General features: G+C 27.0%; 1 protein-coding gene across 1 annotated transcript in view; it reads left to right on the top strand.

Annotated features, from left to right (window-relative positions):
* The window catches only part of LOC101239907 (mitochondrial ribosome-associated GTPase 1), a 55,087-nt gene extending 29,453 nt beyond the window's left edge, over positions 1–25,634 (top strand). The window contains exons 8-11 of the mRNA XM_065817075.1: positions 6,099–6,195; positions 14,019–14,100; positions 25,157–25,245; positions 25,466–25,634. Coding sequence (XP_065673147.1) covers positions 6,099–6,195; positions 14,019–14,100; positions 25,157–25,245; positions 25,466–25,554 — 357 coding nt within the window. The 3' untranslated portion in view covers positions 25,555–25,634. The remainder of the gene's footprint in view (positions 1–6,098; positions 6,196–14,018; positions 14,101–25,156; positions 25,246–25,465) is intronic.
* The last annotated feature ends 1,144 nt before the right edge of the window (positions 25,635–26,778 follow it).

Here is a 26,778-nt window from a genome sequence, read left to right as displayed (position 1 = left end):
CATTTCTGATAAGTCTTTATTGATGTAACACAGTGTTAAATGAGATAAACTTTTTTTAAGCAATTTTCTACTAATTTAATATATAAATATATATGTATATCAGGGGCTATTCAAGACGGTTTTTGACAGCGTCAAGTGTATTTGGGCACTGCCTAAATTAAAGATTGAAGATCTTTTTTTTTACGGCAAATATTGTTTTTTTCTAGGAAAAAGGCAATATTTCTACTAAATAAGCCTCTGTGTGTGTGTGTGTGTGTGTGTGTGTGTGTGTGTGTGTGTGTGTGTGTGTTTATATATATATATATATATATATATATATATATATATATATATATATATATATATATATATATATGTGTGTGTATATATAATATAGATTTTATTCATATATATAATATAGATTTTACTTATATATATTATATAGATTTATATAGATGGGTCAAATCATTATATTTCAACCAATCTAAAGAAAACTTTGTGGGGCACCATCTCTGATTTTCCTGAATTTTACATATTGTTATGTGCATCATGTAGATAGGTTAAATTTGAAATTTCAGACTTCCAAGTACAACGATTCGGAAATTTTAACCTTACAAACATGACACAGTGGCCCCCCTCGATTTACAAATGGTCAAAACAGACTACTTTAGAGCTGTATAACTTTTTTCTCACTTTCAACAAGTGTCTCATTTTTTCTAGAACTATTTTCTGGATAGTTCTCTCTTTAAAAAAGTGGTTTTTATTAACTTGTGTTAAATTAGAAAAAAATTATGATCTCCTCAACTTTGGAAAAAATCATAAAATTGCTAAAATATGCCAAAATGAAACTAACTGTAGCATTATTCTGTTCATCCACAAGTCTTTACAGATAGCTTTTCTGATTAGCTACTGCTGTCTGCAATAAAGGGGCAAAATATAGGCAGCTTGTTGCAGTTTAGAGCTTAAATATATCTAAAAGCAAAATAACCACTTGCCTAAAAAGTCAAATTTTCAGCCATTTTGAGATGCTTGTAAATTTTTCTAACACTTTGTTTTGATCTAAGATTAACAGCATATAAGACCATTAGACATAACTATCTGAAAATGCAAGCATTATAAACTTGTCAAATCCACTCCAAAAAAGCCAGCATTTTTAAATCACCCTATTTTTCAATCATCAATGGTTGTATGTGTTACTAGAAACCAGTGTCCCTCTGCCAACTGGCCTATGTAAAGGGTGCAACTAATTGTTAGTCATTTCCTAATAAAAGGAAAGATATGGTTGGTTGTCCTCTCCTTGATCTGGTCTTTATAGTAGATAGGGGCACAAAAAAAGGGGGCAGTAACTTTTTAGAGACCTTCATTATGGTTCAAATAAAGGTCTCTAAATTAATTTAGATATTTAGGTACTTAATACCTAAATATCTAAATTAATTTTAAAATGAAACCATTATTTCTTTAAATTCTATTTTATTATAGGTAATCAGTGGTGTTTATGTGGTCTGGTTACCTATAATAAAATAGAATTTAAAGAAATAATGGTTTCATTTTAAAATTAATTTAGATATTTAGGTATTGAAAGTTGAGGAGGTCATAATTTTTTTCTAATTTAACACAAGTTAATAAAAACCACTTTTTTAAAGAGAGAACTATCCAGAAAATAGTTCTAGAAAAAATGAGACACTTGTTGAAAGTGAGAAAAAAGTTATACAGCTCTAAGGGTAAAAATATATGAAATCATCCAAAAAAATAATTTTCGACACCCTTACGTCTCAGAATTTGTTTATTTTTACACCACTTGCAGTCCATATCAAAAAAATAATAACTGCGAAAATTTTAGTTAAAAATACCAATGGGTTCCAGAGATGTCGTCACTTGAAATAATGTTGACTCAGCATTTTAGTGATTTTCTGAAGTGACTACAAAGCAACTTTGACATACAGTATCTTCATAATGGCTTGGGGAAATTTCCTAAAATTTGGTACTCTGATAGATTTTAACTTGAGAAATCCAAAAATAGCACTCTTAAGACTCGATTATCTCAAGAAATGCCTCATTTATCCAATTTTGTTCAAAATTATTGACTTGTAAATTAGTGATTTTTGGAGGTAAAATGAAGACTGTGGCCCAAAATCCCGAGTAAAAAGTTTAATTGTATATCATTATTTCATCTTAGGTCTACTGAAAAAAATTAGATTCATCAATTGTCTCTCTAATACGTGATCAAAATTTGCATTTAAAAATGGTGTCTTTTTAGAAAAATTTAAATTTTGTAACAAAAGCAATTAAAATATTTTGTAAAACATTTGAATAAAACATCAAATAGTGTTATTTATTGACTAGTTTAGGATGTTTATAGTCATGGGCCAAGGAAGACGCCCTCCCCTCCCACTGTAGGCCCCCACGCTGCCCCCCATCTCCCTAGATTTTTATTTTTTTATTTTTTTTTACATAAAATGAATAAATTATAGTTGATTGTTAAAATACATTATAAATACATATTTTTTCAGTTTGAGAGACAGTTTTTTATTTGCGTTACTTCAAATCGATAAATACATACCTCTCATTTCAAAGATCTTTTTACAATTTTAAGTCATAAATTTTAAAACCAAAGATATTAAAACGTTTTTAAAACATTTTGACAATCAATATTTTTATGTAGTTTTAGACTAATATAGTCATTGACATAATAAGATGGGAGTGATTTGTGATTTATTTAAACCCCCACCCCTCCTTCTCAGCCTACAATTCAAGAATTTGAAAAAAATAAAAGACATTTTAAATGCAAAATAGGTAAATAAAATAAAAACAAAATTATTTTAAACATAATTAATTTTTTTGTAATTAACAGTTTATATTCTTCAAATCTAAATCAGATATGTTGTATGTACGACCTGATATTGTTCGCGGTGTAGAAATTAGGCATATAACTTCAGAATTGAGCACTCAACACTCATCAGTTCTTATTGGCCAAAAGAAATTTTTACCTGGTCCATGTGGGTGCATGAATCTGACTTTTATATCAAGCTCACTTACATCTTCAGCAATCCCTACCCACCAAAATCCATCATAAAAACATGCAATATAATCCATTTTTTTAATATTTAATGAAATATCTACATAATGTTTGCTTTTTGGAATGATATCAAATATTTCAGTGCATGCATCAGTACTTATTTTTTTATAACTTATAGTGTTTGGAGCAATTGGAATAAAATGATGATACATCCTTGTGCCAGGAACTGTTCTTCCACCTAAATATCTTTTTTCTAATTGTGCTCGTGTTTGATCAATTTCTTCTTTTGAAAATAACTTAAAATAAATTCCATTTATCTTGGCTTTACAAAAGGAGTACATTAAATTAACATCTAAAATCAGCCCAGTAGTTATTTGTTTTAGACTTTCTTGACATACTACTCATTTAGCAGTCCCACCAATACCATCACAGGGGGATTTACCATGACTGGTAGCAAAAAATACCCATTCAGCATTTAAATCAAAGTCTTTACTGTGATGACAAAGATTGATAAAATTTTTAAAATTTTTAAATTGTGCTGCACAACCATCGGAAAAGTATTTCACACTTACATCAGGTAGATTTTCTTTGATATATCTAGTTATATCTTCCTGAGTCTTGTAAATAAATCCTGTGTCATGATCAACATCTTCTGAAAGGTAACAAAAAGATTTATGTTTGAGAAGTTTGTTCTCTATAAAATAAAGTACAATTGTATAAAGTGAGCATTGACTTTTGCTCCAGTGATAACTTTGAACCTCATCCTGAACAACATATTGATAACGTCAAACTGACTTTGACGTTAGGGTAGTCTTTTTTAAATGCAATATGTAATTCATTAAGATTGAGTAGCAATAATCTTATTTGAACATGTTGGTTTTTCTTAATACTTACATAATCTTTTTTTCCTGGCATCATTCTTGAAAATTCATCACTTTGATAAAAGTTAATCACTAAATTATCTGTTTCTGGTGAAAGTGGGTTTTCAGGTTTTTTTCCGGGTAATGATAGAATTCCATTATCATTTTTAACTTTTCTTGCTGTTCGAACAAGATACTCAGACACTTCAAAGTAGCTTGATATCTTTTTACGTGTCCATGATTTTGGTGCGAGTGTTAACATTTGCACCTTATGGCAATAAGAGTCAGTCTCTGAAATTTTATTTTTTATTTCATACATTAAAATGTCTAGATCATGGTCATTGTTAATGTTGTTGTTTAAAATGGGGCTTTTTATTTCTGTTGTTAAAAAAGTTTCTTTAATATTATATGCTAATGAGACCATTTTTGCAACTCTGTCAATAGTGTTCTCAAACTTTTGTTTTGCTACAGGCAATTTGCTGTGTTTTGAAAGACTTTTTAGATTGACTGGTGAAATTCCAAGCAATTCTATAGTGGTATCTAACTTAATTTTTTTCTCACTTTTGGATTCCCATTCCTCCTGTGAATTTAAATCTTCATCAGTTTCTATTGCTTTTTTGTAACATTTACTGCAGAATTTCCAACCTGGGGTTACATAAACATTATTTTTTTACAAATAGTTTGCCATGTCTATGGAAATCTTTATATTACCTAAAAAACAAATTTAGTTTTACGTGGTTAAAATAACTGAAATTATCAAACATTTTATAAATAATAAATTGTTTTCTTTTAATTTCCATATCAATTCTGTTGTAAATAAGGTAAGATTACCTTTTATAGCAATTTTTTTACTTTCCTTGTGTGTTCCAAAAGGATCGCAACACTTTGAAGAACTTTAAAATAAGAAGAAACACACACAAAAAAGGGAAAACTATTATAAATTAATCAATAGCTATGCTTTGCTCACGGTAAAGATTATGCCCATAGGTAAAGTTTTAAAAACAACTTCAAATTTTAGAAATTAAAAAGTATAGTTGAAGCTTCTAAATAGATTGAATGTAACAAATTTAAATCACCCTACAAATTCCTTGGAAAACGTTGAAGATTTAATAAGTGAAGAAAATGATAAAATACCTAAAAGGGCATATAATAAAATGCCAAAAGCTTTTAGTGAGCAACTAAATGAAGCCCTAGAAAAAGATTTTCTAGCAACACCCAGAAATTCTTTGTCAAGATTAGTCAAAGCTCTCACTTCTAAATTTTCAAAAGAACGTAGAGTCAGAAAGGGCATTTTCCTCTGCAGAAGTATTTTGCAATAAAATAAGAAGTTGCTTAAGTGATAATAGTTAAGTTAGTTTGAGCTTTCTAGCAGCATATTTTCTAAGGAAAAAATAAATAACTTAATGTATACAATCCCAAATCCTGGGATATATGTATATATATATATATATATATATATATATATATATACATATATCTATATATATGTATATATATATATATATATATATATATATATATGTATATATATATATATATGAATATATATAAACAACCCTCGGAAATAGGCAGCATATTTTCTAAAGACAAAATAACTTAATATATATAATTCCAAATCCTGGGATATATGTATATGTATATATACATATATATATATATATATATATATATATATATATATATATATATATATATATATATATATATATATATATATATATATATATATATATATATAAACAACCCTCAGAATTAGGGTCAGCATTCGGCAATGCCAACCTAACTGCCAACCTAAAAGTGGTTGAGGTTGGCAAAAAATATATGTTTGTATATATATAAATATATATATATATATATATATATATATATATATATTATATATATATATATATATATATATGTATATATATATATATATATATATGTATATCTGCAATTTGTTATAATCTGCTATGTTTGCTTTCTCTATTTTCTCTATTGTCAGATCACACATCTATTTATTTATATTGTTTCTGTAATTATCATTGTTTTTATTTATATTATATAGCTTTTGAAACCAATATAACTGAGTAATTAAATTTTAATATAGAGATAAAAAGAGTTATAAAAAAAAGTTCTTAAAATTAAATTTTGCAAAATATTTTCATTATTTAAATGTTTTTAAATAATAATATATTTGTTTCTTAGTTTTGCTAATTTTTTTGTTGCTTATAATCTTAGTTTAACTTTTATATATTTTTAAGATTTCTCGCTCTCCTCGAATCAGAATACTTGATACGCCTGGTATATCAGTTCCTCATATTGAAGATCCTTTTGTGGGAATTAAGTTAGCATTAACAGGTTTAACATTTTTTTAAAGACCATTTAATTTCATAAATAAAAAATCCATAAGGTTCATTCTAGATTCAATTATTTAAGACAAATATCTGAAACAATTTTTTTAGTGTTTTTTATATATCTTTGTATAAAAAACACTTATATTATTATGGTTGTAGATTTTGTAAGACACAAATATTAATAGATAATAATTGGATGAAAAAGTGTTTTTTGAGTATGAAGGAACATTTACATTAGAAAATCTTTTGTGAAAAGCTGCTTTGTCAACTTGTAAAAAAAGTCATTTCTAAAATAACTAGAAAGAATAGAATCAAAACTATAACCAATTTTAGTAAATTTGACGACAATTATTAATAATTTATTATATATAATTCTTATCTTTGAAATTAAAGTTTGTTAAAAATAAGTATTTCTAAAAAATTCATATAATAAACCTTTGTTGTAATCCTTAGATTTTGCCTCACTACTGGATCGTTTCATATGAAATCTTCCCTATATTTTTTTCATTTTAATGTTGTGAGTTGGCTCATTTTTACTTTATATGCAATTCATAATAATAATAATAATTCAAAAGTTTTAACTGAAAATACACACCAGTTCTTTTGATATTGTGATTTATATGTAATAATGCTGATTCAGCATTTCAGTAATAATCAGATTATTACTAAAATGCTGATTCAGCATTTCAGATAATCCAATAGCAAAGCATACATACAATATCTTGATTATAGTTTGGGTATTTATAATTGGGAATCCTAAAGATTTTTGCTTGAGAAATGCAAAGACTTTAGGGACTAAATTGTCTCAAAAGATGCCTTGTTTATTAATTTTTATTTAAAAATATAGATTTCTAAATTACGGTTATTGAGGCATAAATGGAAGCTGTCACTTAAAATACTAGGGGAACAGTTTAATTGTATATTATTACTTTATCTATAGGCTTCTAAAAAAAGCTAAACTTTTGATTTATTTCTTGATCATATTATGTTTTCAAAAAATCTTTTTAAGAATGTTTTAATATAAATTTTGTATTAAAAGACATTAAAATAACCTTATTGACATCTTTAATAATATTAATTTTTAATTTTAATTTTAAATAATTTTATAGTATTATTACAGTTTTGATAGTATTATTTAATGACTAGTGCAGGACTTTGATAGTTGAGTGTATAAAAAAATTGTAAAATGAGAACACTGACTTTTGCTCCTTTGGTACTTTGAAAAATACTTTGTGTTTTTGCAATATATGAATGTGTAGTAAACCTCTTTTATTATTTATTAATTATTATTTACTTTGAACTTCATCTAGGACAACATAATAATAGTTTTTAAAGAAAACTTGTAAAATTAGGCATTTATTTTATTTTTTACACTTTTTTAAACTATCTACTTTGTAATTTTGCAATATATGAGTTAAACTACTTTATTTATTTACTATTTATAATTGTTATTAACTAGTTGTACCATGATGCTTTGTATCTTGTACACTTGTAAAAAGTAAACTACACAAAATTTCAAATAATTTCACTTCTAATTTTGAAATTGCATTTTAAAATCATTGTAAAAAAAAATATATTTTCAAAAACTTATTTTATTTGTTGAAATCTAGACATTAATTTGGATCACTTAATATTTGCTGAAAAACCATGAAATGCCCAGGAACATGACTTATTACAATGAGAATGTGAGACTTAATTCCAATTGTTTGAATCTTGTTTACACCTTCAATTGCTAATCAAATTTGCACTGTTGTTCCTATACCTTTATTGATGCCGTTTAAATCCGGGCACACATTAAGTTACTTAATGGTACCAAATCATTTTTTCAGCACACCAATTAAATCTCTTGTATGAACATCAACATTATTTTTGAAATCAGTATCTGCAGAAGTTGTGTCACATTCAATCAAATAATTTATTTATGCAGTAACAGCTATTTTCAGTTGCAATAAATGAGCTGTATAATGAAGTAATGTATTTTCAGGCAACATAAAAAGATCTCTGTTATAATTTGTCATCTCATATGTTCTCTTAAGAAAAAAGAATCCAATTACTGTGACTTAATAAGGATGCAGTATAATTGGTGGTCATCTGTCAGTGCATGGCAAATGCTTCTAACTCCACATTCTTCAATGCCTCTCACATTTATTATGATGAAAATTTTTTTTACAAACAATATTGAAATTATTCACCAAAGTTAAAACATTCATCAAAAAATTTTCATTCTTGCTAATAAGTTCTGCCAAACTATCATATGAATCAATTAAATTTCTGAGCATCATAACAAGGAAATCTTGCTTTAGAGTTTGTTGATGAGGTTGCATATTACTTAGTGTCAGACTGCAAAAGTTCTTGTTGAAACTATTTAATAACATTTTGGTAATTTCATATATATATATATATATATATATATATATATATATATATATATATATATATATATATATATATATATATATATATATATATATATATAAATATATATATGTATAAATATATATATATATATATATATAAATATATATATATATATATCATGGTTTTTGTAAAAAATGCACTGCAGCATCTGTAGTATGTTTTTAATGTTGGGCTTGTTAATAATGTTGCCATAAGTTTCAGTAGTTAATGATTTGGTAGCTATACATTCTTTAGGTATTTCCACTACTATTATTAAGTAGTTTTTCACTATTTAACAAATCCACATTTCTAATTTTTAATTCTCAGTCCACAAACTCAGGTTCTTCAATATTAACTCATTTGGGAGTATTTCCATGTTTAAAATTATTATTTGACATTTATAATTTTTTAACATTGTTTTCAAAAAATTTATCAAAAAAATAAATTATTAAAATGCTTAAGTGTGAGCAAGTATTAAAAGAAAATTAACTGGTATTTTTAGTCAGCTTTTTTTTACAACTTTAAATCCATTTCTTTCAGGCAATACCTGATCTTATGAATATTTTTTTGTTTGAAAATTACCCAATAATCCTTAATAGGAAATGCTTCTGTAAGCTGTCATAAGTTTTTTCCTTAATTTATCCATGACATCCAAGGCATGAACAGGGCTTATTGATCCTTTATCTATAAATAATAGGTCCGTTTCCATCAATTGTTTTGCTTCTTTTGTTCCTGCTTCTACCCCAGATGTAGTTCATTCAACTAAAGGTACAGGAAATTTCAATGTTGTGCTACTAAAATCACCTGCAAGCAATGTAGATGCAGTTCCAGTCAATGCTATAAATCTTGGTTTCTTCTTTTATGCTTCAAAGTTCGTTAACTTTGGCACAGCTGTTTTGGGATAATACTGCTTTCCTACACAATTCAATCAATTCATCATCATTCAAACCAGCACATTTAGCTTGACTTTTTCGGGATGATCATACCAGCCCTTGGAGTTAGGGTCAACATTCAGCAATGCCGACCTAAATGCCAAAATTAAAATATTTGAGGTTAGCAAAAAACTGCTGACGTTGTTTCTTTGTTTTATGGTAAGACCTTTGTATCTTTTTTTTTTTGCTGACCTGATGCTGACTTCTAAAAGATTGAGGTTGGCAAGTTATTGCCGCCCTTATTCTTGCAAATTCCAAGGGTTGTAATACTGTTTTTTTCTGGGATGATGATACTGTTGTTTTATCAAATTCAATCAACTCATCATTATTCCCAGTGCAAGTCTTAACTTTGGTGTGATTTTTTTAAAATTTGTCAATAAAGAAATTAAAGTCATTTTTATTAAGACTATTTGCACCACTTATGTTTCAGAACTCTGACAAATGTTTGACAAATGCAGCTTGTTATTCATTATGGTTGAGTAATTCATTAAGTAAGACTTTTTTTCATGACATCTAAACTCATTACTTTGATGAAGTTAATCACTGATTTGAATGTTTTTGGTGGAAACATTTAAATCAATTTATTATTAAATAGTGCTGTTTGTTTCTGTTGTTGAAGAAACTTTTTAAATGCTATCAAAACCAAAACTTATAATAACTAAATGTATATGAAAATAGAACAATTTTATAATTGCACAAATTATAGTAATGTGTTTTATTTAAGTAGAAATTCTCCATTTTATTTAAACACAAATTTGAACACAAAGTGGTTAAAGAACAAAAGTGGTTAAAAAATAAAAGTGGTTAAAGAACAAAAGTGGTTAAAGAACAAAAATAGTTAACGAATGAAAGTGGTTTAAGAATAAAAAAATAAATGTCAGTAAAATGAAATTGAAAATTTCATAATTTACAATAGTTATAATATAATAAAAATAAAGCAAATTTATTAGTTAAATTTGTTAAACATAAATAACAAAAATGAGAAAAAATGCTAAAAGTATATCTAAATGACCAGTTGATTATTTAGGAATGATTTAGTTGGTTATTCACTAATGATTGAGATTCGCTGCAATAATTTTTATAATATAAAGTAATTTGTGGAAGACATTAGCTTGTCAGTTATGATAAATGTCTTTTATATTTTAAAATCATTTAACATAAAGTATACTCTGGTTTTCTTTAAGTTGAACAAAGTTTTTTAGAGTGTTTTGGTGGAGTTAAAAAGCCTTATTTGCATTTATATACATATATATATATATATATATATATATATATATATATATATATATATATATATATATATATATATATATATATATACTATATATATATATATATATATATATATATATATATATATATATATATATACATATATACATATATATATATATATTTATATATATATATATATATATATATATATATATATATATATATATATATATATATATATATATATATATATATATATATATATATATATATATATATATATATATTGGGTTGTCCGATAAGTTCTTGCCGTTTTTTTAAATTAAAGAATTTGCGATCAAAATGAAATTTTTTAATATAATGTTTTATGTTATTCGAAAGATAATTTTTCGCTCTACAAGAAAGTCTATTTGGTTTTTTTGTTTTGATTCATTTTTGTTAATTTTCAGAGCATTTAAATGGAGTGTCAAGTCGACAAAAAAGAGCATTTTCGACATCACCTTCTTTTTAATAATAATTAATTAAAAATAAAAATGAAACTCTAGTAACCTTCCTACAATCTCTTTACCATGAGTACCAATAATATCTCCCAGACATAGAAGAATATTCAGAAAAACTGGTTACAGAATTGTTTCTAAATCAAATGCTAACCTGAAAACGCTATTAACGTCTAAAAATAAATCAAAATTACCACACAACAGCAGCCAGGAACCTATTTAATTAAGTGCAAATGCTCCAAAGTCAGTGTCGTTGAATCAAAACTTCAAATACGAACAAGAGTTCAACAACACTAAAAATTTTTGACTGAAGGCAAATTAAACATGTCTGCATTAGCTTTGCATCAAGTAAATTGCAATGAGGTCATTGATTGGGATAAAGCAGAAACATTTAAAGTTGAGGATAAAAAATTTGAAAGAAAAGTCTGTGAAGCCTTGTAGATACAAAAACATCAATTTTCTCCAATGTATGGTGGTATGAAATTGGACAATAAACAATATGTTAAAGCAAATTTTTAGACTTCATTTTTTTCATATTTAAATAAAAGAAACCATTATAACGGTGACGTCAAAATTTAAAGTTTTTGTTATTATTTAACATTCACAATTTTTGTAATTATATTATATGCTGATGATGCTGGTGCCTATAATCCGGCAAATATTTTAAATAAATTATTTAGTATTGAGAGAATTAGTATTATCTGATGTTTTAAATTTTTTATATCTATATATACTCTCGTACAAGATGTCGAGATTTAAATCACATATATATATATATATATATATATATCCAACATTAAATGTAATTAAATATAATAAATGTAAATAAACAATGTTTATTGTGTCAATATATAACACTAAAACCAATTAAGATGAAATTGAGGAAGATGAAATTAAGCTTAATGTATCTAAGAAGTTTTTATACAGGACCGCTCCAATTGACAATAGCAGAAAGAAAAGCACAAATTGAACAACGTGCAGAAAGGGAAATGATACAAAAAGAAAGTATTGAAAAAACTCCTTCAATGTGTGACTTGGAAGATGACGATATTGAAATCAACACTGAATCGGATGAATGCGAATTAAATGACAATTTCGAACCTAAAAGAAAGATGCTGAAGAGAAAAATGCTGAAGAAATCCAAAACCACAACAATTATGTCACCAGAGCTTGCAGCTGCATTAGACCGAACAAAATAACACCGGCTGTCATTCTGGAGCGTGTGCATTAATCGAAAAATTATTAGACAAAAATCTATTGCACTTAACATGTTGTCATCATATGCATGAAATTTATGTGTCAGATGTATTCAAGTGTCTTTTTGGCCCATCTAGTGGACCAGATATTTTGTTATTCAAACGGTTCAAAGACAACTGGAACTATATTGATCAAAATGAATTTGAATGTCTTGATGAAAACTTGTTCAGTAGTCCAAACAATATTTGTTTAAATGATCTCAAAGGTGCTGCTGTTAATTTTGCAAAAAGTTGTTTCCAAACTGTTAGCCAACTAAGAGATGATTTTAGGGAATTTTTGGAACTGACAATAATATATCTTGACAATATCCCTCCCTCCTAGAGGACAACATTTCAATGTGCCAGGTGCATTTCACCACGCATGGTGGATGGCTAAGGTCATCTACTGTATAAAAATGTACATGTTCCAAAAGCAGTTCAAGGTTACTACAAAAGAAGAGAAATTCCTGTTGGAGTTCAATCTGTTTTCAACTCTTCTGTACATGTCTACATGGTTTTCTAGTCTATTTGCTTCCGAAGCACCTGCCAATTATTTGAAATTAAAGAAGAAATTTGAATCGTACAAAATAATTAACAAAAAAGTTAGCAAGAAGGCAACGGCTGCATTAAAACACCATTTATGGTACTTGGGCGAAGAACTCATTGGATTGAGTTTCTTTTCAAGTAATGTATCACATGAAACAAAACAAAAAATGATTGAAAGATTGAATAACGAACCACAAGAAGAAACCTGAAAAGATTGGGAAATGTTAATGACATTCATTTGAAGTCGATTGAAGATTTTGTAACATCAAAAACATTAGCATTCATTGGACTTTTGGGAATTGATGAACAGGCTTTGCTTGGCATTGATCCAGTTAGCTGGGACACAGGTGACATTTACAAAAAGGCTAAAGACAGAGTGAATGGATTGAGAGTTGTTAATGACTGTGCTGAAAGAGGTGTAGCTTTAATCACACAGTATAATGAAATACTGACCAAGAACAAAGAGCAGAGACAATTTCTTCTACACGTTGTGCAACAACACAGAGAACAATTCAAAATGGCAAAAAAATCGCTACATTTTGAGGGACATCAGGAGAGTACTCCATTGAATTAACTTTCTCGGATTTAATATGTTTTAGTCATAGACTTTCAGTACTGTTATTAATTTCAAATTTGTTAATTAATATGATTAAATTCATTTGATTAATATGTATTGTTAATGCAAAATATGTGGCCTGGCAGTGATATGATTTTTTCAAAAAAAGTTCACTAAAATTTCAAACCTATTGAGCTACCCCTAAATATCATTTTAAAAAGCTAAAAATTTTTATTTAATTTTTTTATATTATTTGTAACAATACTAGAAGGTGACACTTTCATAATTTGAAATTTTATTTTTATGCATCACCCTAATATATATATATATATATATATATATATATATATATATATATATATATATATATTTGGATGTATATATTTATATATTTGTTATTTTTTAGCACATGTTAAATATCTTTAAATGTATAATATTAAAATTTTAAGGAACTTTTCCAGATCATGTGATAGGAGAAGAAGTTATAGCCGATTTTTTGTTGTATTTTCTAAACAAAGAGAATAATTTGAAGTAAGTTTTACATACTATTATAATGCAGAATACATACATGCATTTATATATTTGTATTTTATATATATGTATATATATATATACATAGAGACTTCAGCTACCCCTAAAATTATTAAAAAATTTTTTTTTAATTTTAGTATTAGTTTATTATATAGAACACATTTAGGGTTGTGGAGTCTGCATTTTAAATGTGTAAAATTTGGACCACCCTAATATATATATATTTGTATATATATATATATATATATATTTGTATATATATATATATATATATATATATATATATATATATATATATATATATATATATATATATATATATATATATATATATATATACATACTAGCAATAGGCAACCTGTTATACGGGTTATTAGTTAATAAATTATTTTATTGGTATTAGTTACAATTTAACTTAATATAATGTCTGAAAAATATAATTAAATAAAAGTTTAACTGTGAATAATCTTTTTATATGTGAATAATCTGTTTGCTTTTACTTCACAACATAAAAGGAAACATAACAACAGTTATTATTTTCGTTTTAAATCATGGCATAACAGCAGGCACCAGAGTAGAAAAGCCTAGTAAAGCCTGCCTATACTACAACAAAAAAACAATGAAAAGGAATTATCTTAAATTAGAAAAGTGTTATTTCACATTTTAGCTCTTTACACTGCAATTTATTTTTAGTTTAATGTGCTAGTTTTATACAATCAGTTTTGTCACTAGGGGACACAGCGGTGTGGGCAGCACAGAGTGACGCCATCATGACCTGACTCAGATGGTTGGCACCAAAATAAAAAATATATAAATTTAATGACACCAAAATGAAAAAAGGCTTTAATTTTTCAATATATTTTTTTAATAACTCTGCTATTTCTTCATTTTGCACACAATTTTAATTTAATTTTTAATTTTTTACTTTACTTTAATTTAATTTTTTTATGTCTTTACTAAAAATTGCATTATTTTTTTTGATTTTAATTTGTTTGTATCTAAGATCAGCAGTCGGATAAAATATAACACATAAGTGAAGGTTTATTGGTGTCTTTTTTAATTTGACTAATAGTTTTTTACATAATGAAACAAAAGTATGGTGCTCAGTTTGTACAGATTTTGAAATAATTCTTTGTGGGTGTATCTATATTGTAAAAGGTTGTAGTGAGGAAAATAAAAAACAAATTGTAGATTTAATAAAACACTCCTATATGTTGTTAGAATAAAATCAGTATTCAGGTTTATTTATATGTGATAACTTACTCAAAAATCCAATGGAGTGACAAAAACATTTGCTCAAGTTTTTAGATGCACTAAATGATTGTTTTCTGACTAAAAATAAAAATAACATTTCAAATAAATAACAAGGAAAAAACAAACATAATTTATATTGATAACAAAAGCCTACTCTAAAGTTAATAAAATTTCCTTTTTTAATTTAAAAATTTATTAAATTTAATAAACATAATGGGTAATTACCTGTTATTTTAGGTTTTCGAACATAGCGGTAGTATATTTATAATTCGTATGAAAAAAACATAATGGCAAATATCATTATGTTTTTCTCATACAAATTATACTTTGAACATAATGGTAACTATTTGTTATAAAACACAAAATCTAGGATTATTTCAATTTTAAATATAACAGATATTTTTTTTACTGTGTAAGCTAAGTATAAAAATATTAAATTTTGTCCTAGAGTTACTCAATTTTTAATATTTTTATTAATAAATATTCTTAAATTAAGTTTAATCATAACTAAATTAAATATTTATTCTTAAATCAAGTGTTGAATTAAGCGAAATGAAAAATCTGGAAAAATATCTGGTCTTCAAAATTTTAGTTTATGCAAAACCATGTTCTTTGTTTTCAAGGGGCAAATCAATTTAAATTTGCTAGCGAAAAATTTATAAAAAATAAAATAATAAACTTATGACTACAAAAGTAATAACTAACTGCATTACAAAAGTAAAACCATTATAATAGTGTTATTACTTTTATAACACACTTTTAATTTTTATAATTCATTCTTTGTTCAAACAACATTCCAAAATTTTAATTGAAGTAGAAAAGCATCCAGAAAAATAGAGTGGATATTCAAATAATATTTAAAACTTATTAAGGAACTTAAACAGCTTTATTAAAACATACTGTATAAAAACTTTAGCATTATGAAAAACGTTTCACTAATGGTCCGTAAAAGCGTGCATTAATTTTAAAATCAACACATAAAAACTTTTTATTGGTTAAAAAATATTATCGCGTGTTTTTATGGACTATTAGTAACGTTTTTCATAATGCTAAACTTTTTATAAAGTGCGTTTTTAAAAAGTTGTTTAAGTGTATTTGTAAAAGTTCCTAAAGTTTTTAATATATTTTGAGTACCCACTATATTTTTTCTAGATGCTTTTTTACTTTGATTAAAGTCTTGAATTACTAATGTTGTTTAAACAAAGAATGAACTTTAAAAGTAATAAGTGCTTTATAAAGTTAATAACACTATTATAGTTTTATTTCTTTTATAATGCAGTTAGTGACTAGAGTGTTATTATAATGCAGTTAGTGACTAGACTTTTATAATGCAATTAGTGACTAGAGTCATAAGTTTATTTTTTTGTTTTGTTTTTTATAACATTTTTGCTAAGAAACTTATGATAATTTGCTGCTTGAAAACAATTTACTCGACTTTGCATAAACTAAAATTTTGAAGACCAGATGTTTTTCCAAATTTTGTAAATCGTGATCGCTTAATTCAACCCTTGTAAATTGCTCTAAGTTTGGAAAAAATAAAATCATTTTTAAATAATCCAATCCTTGAAACGTTTTTTTATTTCTTCTTAAATATAAAAGATTAGGTTAAACAACGCCTAATGTAAAGTATAAGAACCTTTTTACAAAGAGAAGTACAAAAATTTGTTGCAATGCAAAGTATAAAGAATTTTTGTAAAGTACAAAAAACATAAATGAATATATTACTTTTATAAATTTTTCCCAATAATTTTACATTGTCATTTTAAATTCATACCAATTCAGAATGTAACAAAATAGTTGTTTATACAACATGCTTCCAATAAAAAACTTTTTATAAAAACTTGTTAATGTTAATGGTTGTGTTTAGATTGAATTAAAAGACTTTGCAGTGTAATTTTCATTGTGTGAGTAGTGCGTAATAATTCGATCTAAAACATTTGAATCTCTTTAGCATTTTTACATAAACAAAGTTTAAGAATGTTAATAAGTTTTGGTTTTAACGATTTTTTGTTTTAGCTTGTGTTTGTCAGCTTGTTTAAAATAAAGTTGGAGTACAAGAAAAATAAAAAAAGCACCTGTTGCAAGTAAAAGAAAATGTTTACAACGCAATGAAGCGTAAATGGACAAAGCCAAGTTCCCAAAATAGATACAAAGCTATAACTGTATGGGAAATGTTTCCTGACATGAAGGATAAAAAGTCAGACACGTCTGATAACTAAAGTTGAATGAAATTAGTTAGAAGGTGTGAGGAGTTGTTAGTCCAGGGAAATTTTAACACTGAAAAAAATGACAATGAAAACAAAGATCATATTGCTAAAACTGGTGCGCCAAAATAATACCCTAGTGAGAAGATATTTCATTGATGTCAGGTCCTTGTTAAAGACTACCAAAAAAGTTTTCCTAATAAAAGCTTCCATGATAATAGTAGATGGAAAAGTGAAGGTGTTGAATCTAAAAAGCTTCTGTAACCAATGGCTGAAGAATTGGTGCAAAAATTATTAAATTTCAATCCAAAAACCAAACAAGAGATTATCTATCAATCCAAATGCAAGAAAGAAATGAATTACTAATTTTTAAATGAAAATTTGGACTGTTGGAATGAATCTGGAAATCATTATTTCTGACCAAATACCACTTCACAAAAATGTACTCACTCCTAAAAAATTGTTCCTGCTCCTAAATTGAAATTTCATGTTTTTTGTTTTGTTTTTTTATTGGTAATTAATTAAATACCAAAACTATGTTAATATGACAACTATGTTGTCTTTGGCACTACAGATAGTAGTTAATAAATTCCAAAATAAAACAAGAATATATTTATTTTTTAGAATTATATATGTTATATATATATACATATATGTAAACGTATATATTTAAAATTTAAAATGCGTGTATAAAGTATTTCATGTATTTTAGTAGGAAAAAAATGAAATTTGAAAAAAAATTAATGAATTAGAAAAGAATTCATCAGGAGTGCCAAGGTATAATCTGTTTTGGATGTTGCAACAAGTACAAACAATGTATACTCCTACAAAATCCAGCTCAAATTGCTTTAAAAAATCTAGTAAAGAAGCATATAGATAAAGGTTTTGATGTTAAAGTGAACTCCTTTCCTACTGGGATGTGTTCTAATTGCAAGACTGTAATTTTTTTGTCATTTAAAATTTGTCACTTTTTGTAAAAATAGTTTTAGTTTCTTAAATTCCTGATATAAAATTTCTTTTTACAGAAAGGAAAGAATATTAAAAGTGCAAAAATTTCCTGGCATAGAGGAAGAGTTACTATTTCATTTCATTGCAGAATACAAGTGGTGTCTGAATTATGTCAATGTCCAATCTGTAGTCTGGCAAAGGATACTAGCAGTAACATAGAGATGAATTTTAGAGAGTACATTGACCCTATCTTGCCCCAGGAAAAAAGTAGTCCAAATTGAAGTTCTTATACTAATGCCTTAATGTGTGATTGTTTTCAATATATAGGAAGTAGTATTAGACACCCCTGTAATAGAAAATCAACTGCTAAAAATTTAGAAAAAATTATTATGTCAAAAGATAATAAATTGTCTGAACAGTTAACATCAAAAGTTCTAAAAACAATTATTACATGTAAACCTTGAAGAGAATATCACTCCAAAAAAGATTAGTTTAGAAACAGTATTTAATATCAAAAAAATGCATGATCTGCCTAAATGTGTTATTAAAAGTATGTTGACTGAAATAATAAAAAGGTCGATCAAGATTTGAAACCAATATGGAGATTGGTGTGAATAGAAAGTTCCATTCACTAAATCAATTTTATTGTGTTCAGCAGTCCACATTTCAGCAAGGTGTTATCTGTACTGAGGTTCAAAAAGATGTGGAAGATATATTCTTGTTGATGAAATATGCAAACAAAGAGATATTGTTTTCCAAGAATCAATTCTGAGGATTGGTTTTGACAGCAGCCAAGGGTCAATTAAAGTTGTTATGAGCCTTTTTCAATCAAAAAAGCTTGAGGATTGATTAAGGAACCAAAAAGACTCAGGTATAAACAAAATTATTTTATTGGCAATTGTCCGACATGTTGAAGAAAGCAGCTACAATTTAGCCCAAGTTGTCCACCTCAAAATGCATAAATGGAAGTACTTCCTTGCATCAGATCTTATCAATATCATGCTAGGATTATCTGATTGGAAATGCGCTTGTGCTTATTGTATTGGTGCAAAAGACAAATTAGGGAATTTAGAACCTTTGGAAGAATATCCCATCAGTATCAATGATTTGTTGATGCAGGGAAAGCACATAAGTTGATGCAGAACTTTTTAAATGTCATCAATCCATGTCTTTTTTATGAGAATCCGGTCAGCCTGGTATTGGATGTTATACCTCCACCAGAGCTGCATCTCTTTGAGCATATTATCACAGAGGTGTCAAAGAGTACTGTTTTCAAATAAGACCTTAACTAAGGTTTTTATCGAATTGGTGTCATTTTCTACTATCAAGATTAAACATTTTGAAATAACAGACTTAAAATATCAAAGTAATATCAAAGCCCCCTACATTTTTATAAGTGAGGGGGCTGAAGCTCCCCCTAAGCTCTGCCTGTTTCCCGCCAGCTATACATTCATACATTATCATTATAATTTTAAATTGTAAGATCACTTCTGCTCCACAGGGTTTATTTAAGCTATCTGCAGCACCAAAGACAACAAGGTTATAAGGGTAAAAATTTTATCACTATTAAAAATTTGAAAAATCATCAAATTTTCAATTTAGGAGTGGCTCCGATTTTAAAATTGTTTAGAGAGAATCTACTAAACCCACCTGATAATTCTGTGAAGCAAAAATCCAGGTACCTTCACCTTCAACTTAAACCCCCTATCTGGGAGCATTGTTATCTTTACCAAAAATAAACATAACTTTAGAAATATTCTTCCATTCTTCGTGAGAATGGAAAACATATACCAAGAATGTAATTTTTAAATTCTTGTTGAGAATGCATAGCCTAAGAGCGATAGCACTTTAAAGCTCAAAGTATAGCATATAATTATTTTATGACTGTCGGCATTTTGAAACTGAACTAATACTGCTCATATATATATTTAAGTACTGATATTTTGTTCTTTATCTACTGATATTTTTTACTTTATCTACAAATATTTGTTCTAAAATTTAATCTTACAAAAAGTTGTTTTGATTATTAGAAAAAATGTTTGCAATATCAAAATATATATGTGCATGGCCCACTGTTATTATACAGCCTGATTTGTTGCATTTTCCGTTAAAAATTAAGAGGCCAGTTTTTTTACGGCTTATTTTAAAATTTTAAATTATGTATGAAAGGTTTTATTAACAACAACAACAATAACAATGTATTTACCAGTGATTATTATACAAAGATGTTGAATAAAATATTGATCTATAATATTGTGACAATTACTATATAAATATTTGCTTGCATGCATTGGTTCATGCCTTTATAGTCATTTAATATGTCATGTATTCTGAACTGATTAATATATAAATGTATTCTGACTGATTGCCTGTTTCATTATATTCCATTAGAGAGTGGAATAATGAAAAAGACACACAGACGGTCTTTATTATTACTGTATATAGTCGAACTGCTTTTTTATGCAATGCTATTTAAGTGGAGATAATTCCAATAATAAATGTAAGTAAACTTTATATTTAAATATAACTGTTACATTTTTTTAATTCGTTTTAGTAATAAAATGGTTAATAAATGTGTTGTTACAAACTGTAAAACTGGTTTCTCTAATGGTCCAAAAAAGTCAACATTTCGTTTTCCTGAAGAATTTGATTTGCGAGAATGATGGATATACTTTGTTAATAGATTAAATTGGGTTCCATCAAAATATTCAGCTATTTGTGTAATTCATTTTGATGACAAATTTATTAATTACGGAAAAAGATGCACCTTGAAATGGAATCTTCTTCCAGTTCCAACTATTCAAACCAATGAAATAAGTGGGTCATCGACTCTAAGGGTTCCAAAGTTGCCCCAAAAAGAACCAATTTTGATATATTTAGGAAAAGATAAGTTTAAAGATTTTCAAAGTGTTGATAAAATAATTAATCTTGATTCTTTGACAGAACAACATTCTCTGCCAGGCTTTACATTTAAAAAAAATTCCTGATAGTGTTGTTTATTATAAACTATGTTTTGATGAAAAATCAGGCATACCAACTGTTTTTGAGTCAATAACTGTAAATAATGATCTTTATGTTTCATTGTCATATAAAGGCTATCATATTTCTTTACCTGAATGGTTTCGTAGTGGTCATAGTTGCAAATTAACAAACTGTAGTATGTTAGAAAATTTTCTTGTCTATATTAGAAATAAAGCCAATGGTATGAATTAAATTTTGATAGAGTTAAATGAAATTAGATACTATTCTCCTCGAGGCAGACCTCCATATTCTGCATCCATTATACATTATGCACTAATTTTACGTCACACTTCAGCACAGTCTTATAAGTTATTGTTAGAACAACTACCCTAAAATATAAATGATATAAATGCGTATAAAGCTATAACAGTTTCGTTACAAAAACATTGTGTATCAAGTGATTGTGTGCTTCTTATGGATGAAATGTATCTGCAACTAGTAAATCAAAAAAAAATTCTTTTTTCAAATCTGCTTGCATAAAGCATTTATGCAAGCAGAATTCTATTGGGCCTAGAAATTCTTTTTTTGTTATCTTTTGTAGAAGGAAAAATTACTATTACGTTTTTAAATTTTTTTTTATTAATTCAGTGTTCTTATGGGGAAATACAAATTAAATTTTTGTTAACTTAATTAACTTTTTTTGGTCAAATTGTTCCATTTCCTTGTATTGTCATCGAAAATGATTAAGTGTGCAAAATTTGAGCAAAATTGGTTGAGATAAAAGCTTTCAAAAATTGATTTCAAATTTTGTGGCACACAAACACATATATATATAGAAAGTAACCTTATATAAAGCATGGAAAAAAAGTAGCGCGTTTTAAATTTTTGTTTTTTAACTTAATAACTTAAGACTTAAAAAACAATAGGTTTTGAATCGCTGCGCTTTAATGTCTTCGAAACTGCAAATAATTTGCAAATCAATGATTTTTGTGACGTAATACGCAATTCATATCAAATAAATAAAATGTATGGGGAAATACAAATTAAATTTTTGTTAACTTAATTAACTTTTTTTGGTCAAATTTTTCCATTTCCTTGTATTGTCATCGAAAATGATTAAGTGTGCAAAATTTGAGCAAAATTGGTTAAGAAAAAAGCTTTCAAAAATTGATTTCAAATTTTGTGGCACACAAACATATATATATAGAAAGTAACCTTATATAAAGCATGGAAAAAGCAGCCCAATATCAAAGTGGGAAATATATTGGTGAAGAAAATATATATTGGAGTTTTAAAAACATATCTATTGTATGATATAATCCATTTAATAAAAAATGTTAGAAATAATTTGTTGAATGGAAAAAAATTTGTTTTTCCTTTTTTTTTCGTTTGATTTCTTCAGAGACAAAGTTAAAGCTCCAGCTGGTTTTATTACTTGGGATTTATTTCATAAAGTTTATGAAAAATACCAATTATTAAATGGAAACTTGAAAAAAGCGAGGAAAATTAATTATCAGGTCACTCATCCTGGAAACAATACACAAGACCTTAACCTTGCATTAGTGATTCTTGATGAAACAACTACAGCTGCGATACTAAGTTATTTTCCTGAAAGTAATGATGCTGTACAATTATTATCATTGTTTCATAAGTTATTTATCACACTTAATTCAAAGCAGATGTTTAATACATCCAATCAGCTCGGCAATGCTGCTGTAAAAGGAGATAAAAAAACCCACATTTTATAGAGAAATTGCAAATTGGATTGAAATTTGGTCAACATGTGAATATTTTACTTTAACCAAACAAACTTCTTATGCTTTTATCACAACATTACGTGCAACTGCATCTCTTATTGATGATTTGCTTGAAGAAAGCTATACATTTGTTCTTACTTCCAGGTTACAAAGTGATCCTTTGGAGCTACGCTTTAGTAAGTATAGACAAATGAGCGGTGGTCCATTTCTTGTAAGTCTTTTAGAAGTTTGCAACAGTGAAAAGATTTTAGCAGTAAGAAGTCTTCTAAAGGAAGATATTAATTTCTGAGATAAAAATATTTATCAAACATTTGAATACTCTACTTTAGAAAACGTTATGCAAGATATTGCATTGTTGTCTTCAGAGATATTAGAGTGTCAGCTTTCTGAAGATAGCATGGAAGTTGCTGTTTCTATAGCAGGCTACATTGCTAAAAAATTAAAAAAAAGATATAAATGTTTATCTTGTGGTCAAAAAATGTTTCTACAGACCAAGATGTTCTTAATAACGAATATCTGAAAATATTATCCAGAGGTAAACTTATTTGTCCAAGTCAATCTTTGTCTGATTTTATTTGTCATTCTTTTAGTATTCTAGATATTATTTCTCCTATTCTAATCAAAAATTGCAGTTATTCTTTATCAATCAAAAGTTTTGCAGAACAAATTTTTAAGATTTATTATAGCAGTGTTGATTTTACATGCGAGAATCACCAAGGATGGGGAATTTAATATGGATCTCGAATTGTCATTAATATTTTTTATAATAATTTACAAAAAGAAACTACAGATTCTGTAAGAAAAGATCAGGTAAAAGAGTTTTAAAAAAGACAAAGAACTGATAGCTAGTGCTAATAAAAGATTTTTTCTCAAATCCATAATACATATAAAATTACAAACCTTTATTTTTATTTCCTGATAAGAGTTGTAAGTAGTCTTTGCAATATGTAAGTTTGTTTTAGTAGCATTTTGATACATAGCTATTTGAAAGCCTATTTCAGTATTTCATATGTTATTGGAATATACTGAAACAGGGAATCAGTTAGCGAAAAATATTGTATAGCATAATGTAATTACATGATGATAATCTCAGGTATTCCTCGACCATTTTAATAAATAAACATTTGCCGTAAAAAAACTGGCCTCTTAATTTTTTACGGAAAATGCAACAAATCAGGCCGTATAATAACAGTAGGCCATGATATGTGGTGATTATAAATGAGTGAGTGGGTCTCATTAACAAATTTAATAAAATGGGGGAGGATTTATCATTAAATGATTTTTGGGGTGAAAATTATTAAAAAATAAAGTTTGAAATAAATGCTGTTATGTTTTCCACTATTATTATTATGTAATCCATAATTTAGGCAGTTATATTTTTTGCCAGTCACTGTAAAACAACATATACTTATATGACACTTTACATAGATTATACTTGTAAACAACAGACACAATGCATTCAATATTAAATATTGCTGGAAGTGGTTTAAAAAAACAAGCAACAAATTATTTCCTTATTATGGATTCAGACTTTTGCAGTGCTTTAGTTGATTAAAACAGAAAACGCTTGAAAATTTTTTTTAACTAAATTATTAAAAAATATAATAATAAAGTATTTAACTTAATAATGGTAATGTACTTTCAAATCATATTTATTCTATATTTATTTTTTTGGAGAATTTAAGAAAAAATCTTATTTGAAACTTGCTAATTAATTATGTCTATTATCAAAATTTAAAAATTCAAAAAATCTTGGTCAAAATTAGAAGATTTTATTATTTTGTCTAGTGACCCTATCAAATGTATACATTCATATCTCAAAGGATATTCTTGGAGTGATACTTTAGGTTTATAATATGAAATTGCAGTATTAGAATACTGCTGCAACAGCATAAAGCCTTAAAATATATTAAATAAATTAAATGTTTTTAGATATTTAGATTTTTGTGGTTTGGATTTTCCTTGTGATGAATTTGATGCAGTTATAAAGAGTTTGGCATCTAAATACAATCTTAGAAAATGTGAGTATTTCGTGTTGCACCTACAATATCATTGTTGCTTACTAAAATGTAAGTTGTTGTTAGTTGTCAAAGTTGTGAGGTAGTTAGGTCCAAGGTTGTGAAGTAGTTAGGTACAAGGTTGTGAGCTATTTAGATGGAAGGTTGTGAGGTAGTTAGGTGAAAGGTTTTCTGTTGTATTTTAAAATTTGTTTTGATAGTTTAAAGCTTTTTTTTTACTTAGATAATGGCGATCCCGACTACCGAAAATGTTCGATTATGTTTGTAAAGGCGTTTCGCGAGAAGCAATTTGGACGCTTTACATTAGATTAATAAGTTACGAATTCATATTACTTCTATTTTTTTTTTGTTTAGTTCTATTTATTCTTACATTATATATTTCATCATTTTCATGTTTTTTCAATATTTGAAATATTTTTTTTCCTTCGGATTTAGGGAATCATAACTGTGCAACATAACACATAACTGTGCAACTGAGCAACAAAACACATAACTGTGCAACTGAGCAACAAAACACATAACTGTGCAACATAACACATAACTGTGCAACATAACACATAACTGTGCAACATAACACATAACTGTGCAACAAAACACATATCTGTGCAACATAACACATAACTGTGCAACATAACACATAACTGTGCAACATAACACATAACTGTGCAACATAACACATAACTGTACAACATAACACATAACTGTGCAACATAGCACATAACTGTGCAACTAGGGATGGCAAAAATCCCGGAAATTCTCAATCCCGGGATTTCGGGATTACAAATTTGTCCCCGGGAAATCCCGGGATTGAATGAAAAACTTACAATCATAGAAGATAAAGCCTGCGAAGAACTTTTAATTATCAAACACTATTATATGAATAATTTAACTGATGAAGTAAAGTAATTTAAACTATAAATAACACCTTTAAACGATACACAAAATAACAATGTTTAAAAATAATATAAGTATACATTAATATATAAGAGTTATAATTCGTTTTGAAAGCTCCACCTTAAAAAACTCAAAGCGTCCATCATTTCATCGTTTAATCATGTTCGATTTGTAGAGCATAAAAACCCAGCGGCTGAGAATGCTCGTTCAGACTCTACACTTGTTGGTCGTATAGATAGAATATAGTTATACACTTTTTGAAGGTGATCACCTCTTGTGCCACCACTTTCAAATAAAAACATTTCTTTTTGAATCTTAGAAGTTATACTTTCTACCCTTATAGGTGTTGTTCGTATAGCTATCAATCCTTTTTCCGTAACTTCGTTTAATTGTTCACTAATTGTTTTGACTTTCTTATCACCTTCGTCGCTTCTTAAAACCTGGTTTAGCTGAACATTACAACTGCTGTCTGCTGCTGATGCTATATTTGCGGGATGAAAACGCTTTATCATGCTTACTATAATCTTTTTATTTTGATTACTTGTATTTGGTACAAAAACATCTGTGATTTTCGTTGATGTAACCTGGCCATTATGAAGATAATAAACTAAGCTACTTAATGGTGTTCTCCTCTCTTCAATT

Source organism: Hydra vulgaris, chromosome 14 (genome assembly GCF_038396675.1).
Source record: "Hydra vulgaris chromosome 14, alternate assembly HydraT2T_AEP".
Lineage (NCBI taxonomy): Eukaryota > Metazoa > Cnidaria > Hydrozoa > Anthoathecata > Hydridae > Hydra > Hydra vulgaris.
Note: the sequence above shows the minus strand (reverse complement) of the source record. Positions and strands in the feature narration are given on the sequence as shown.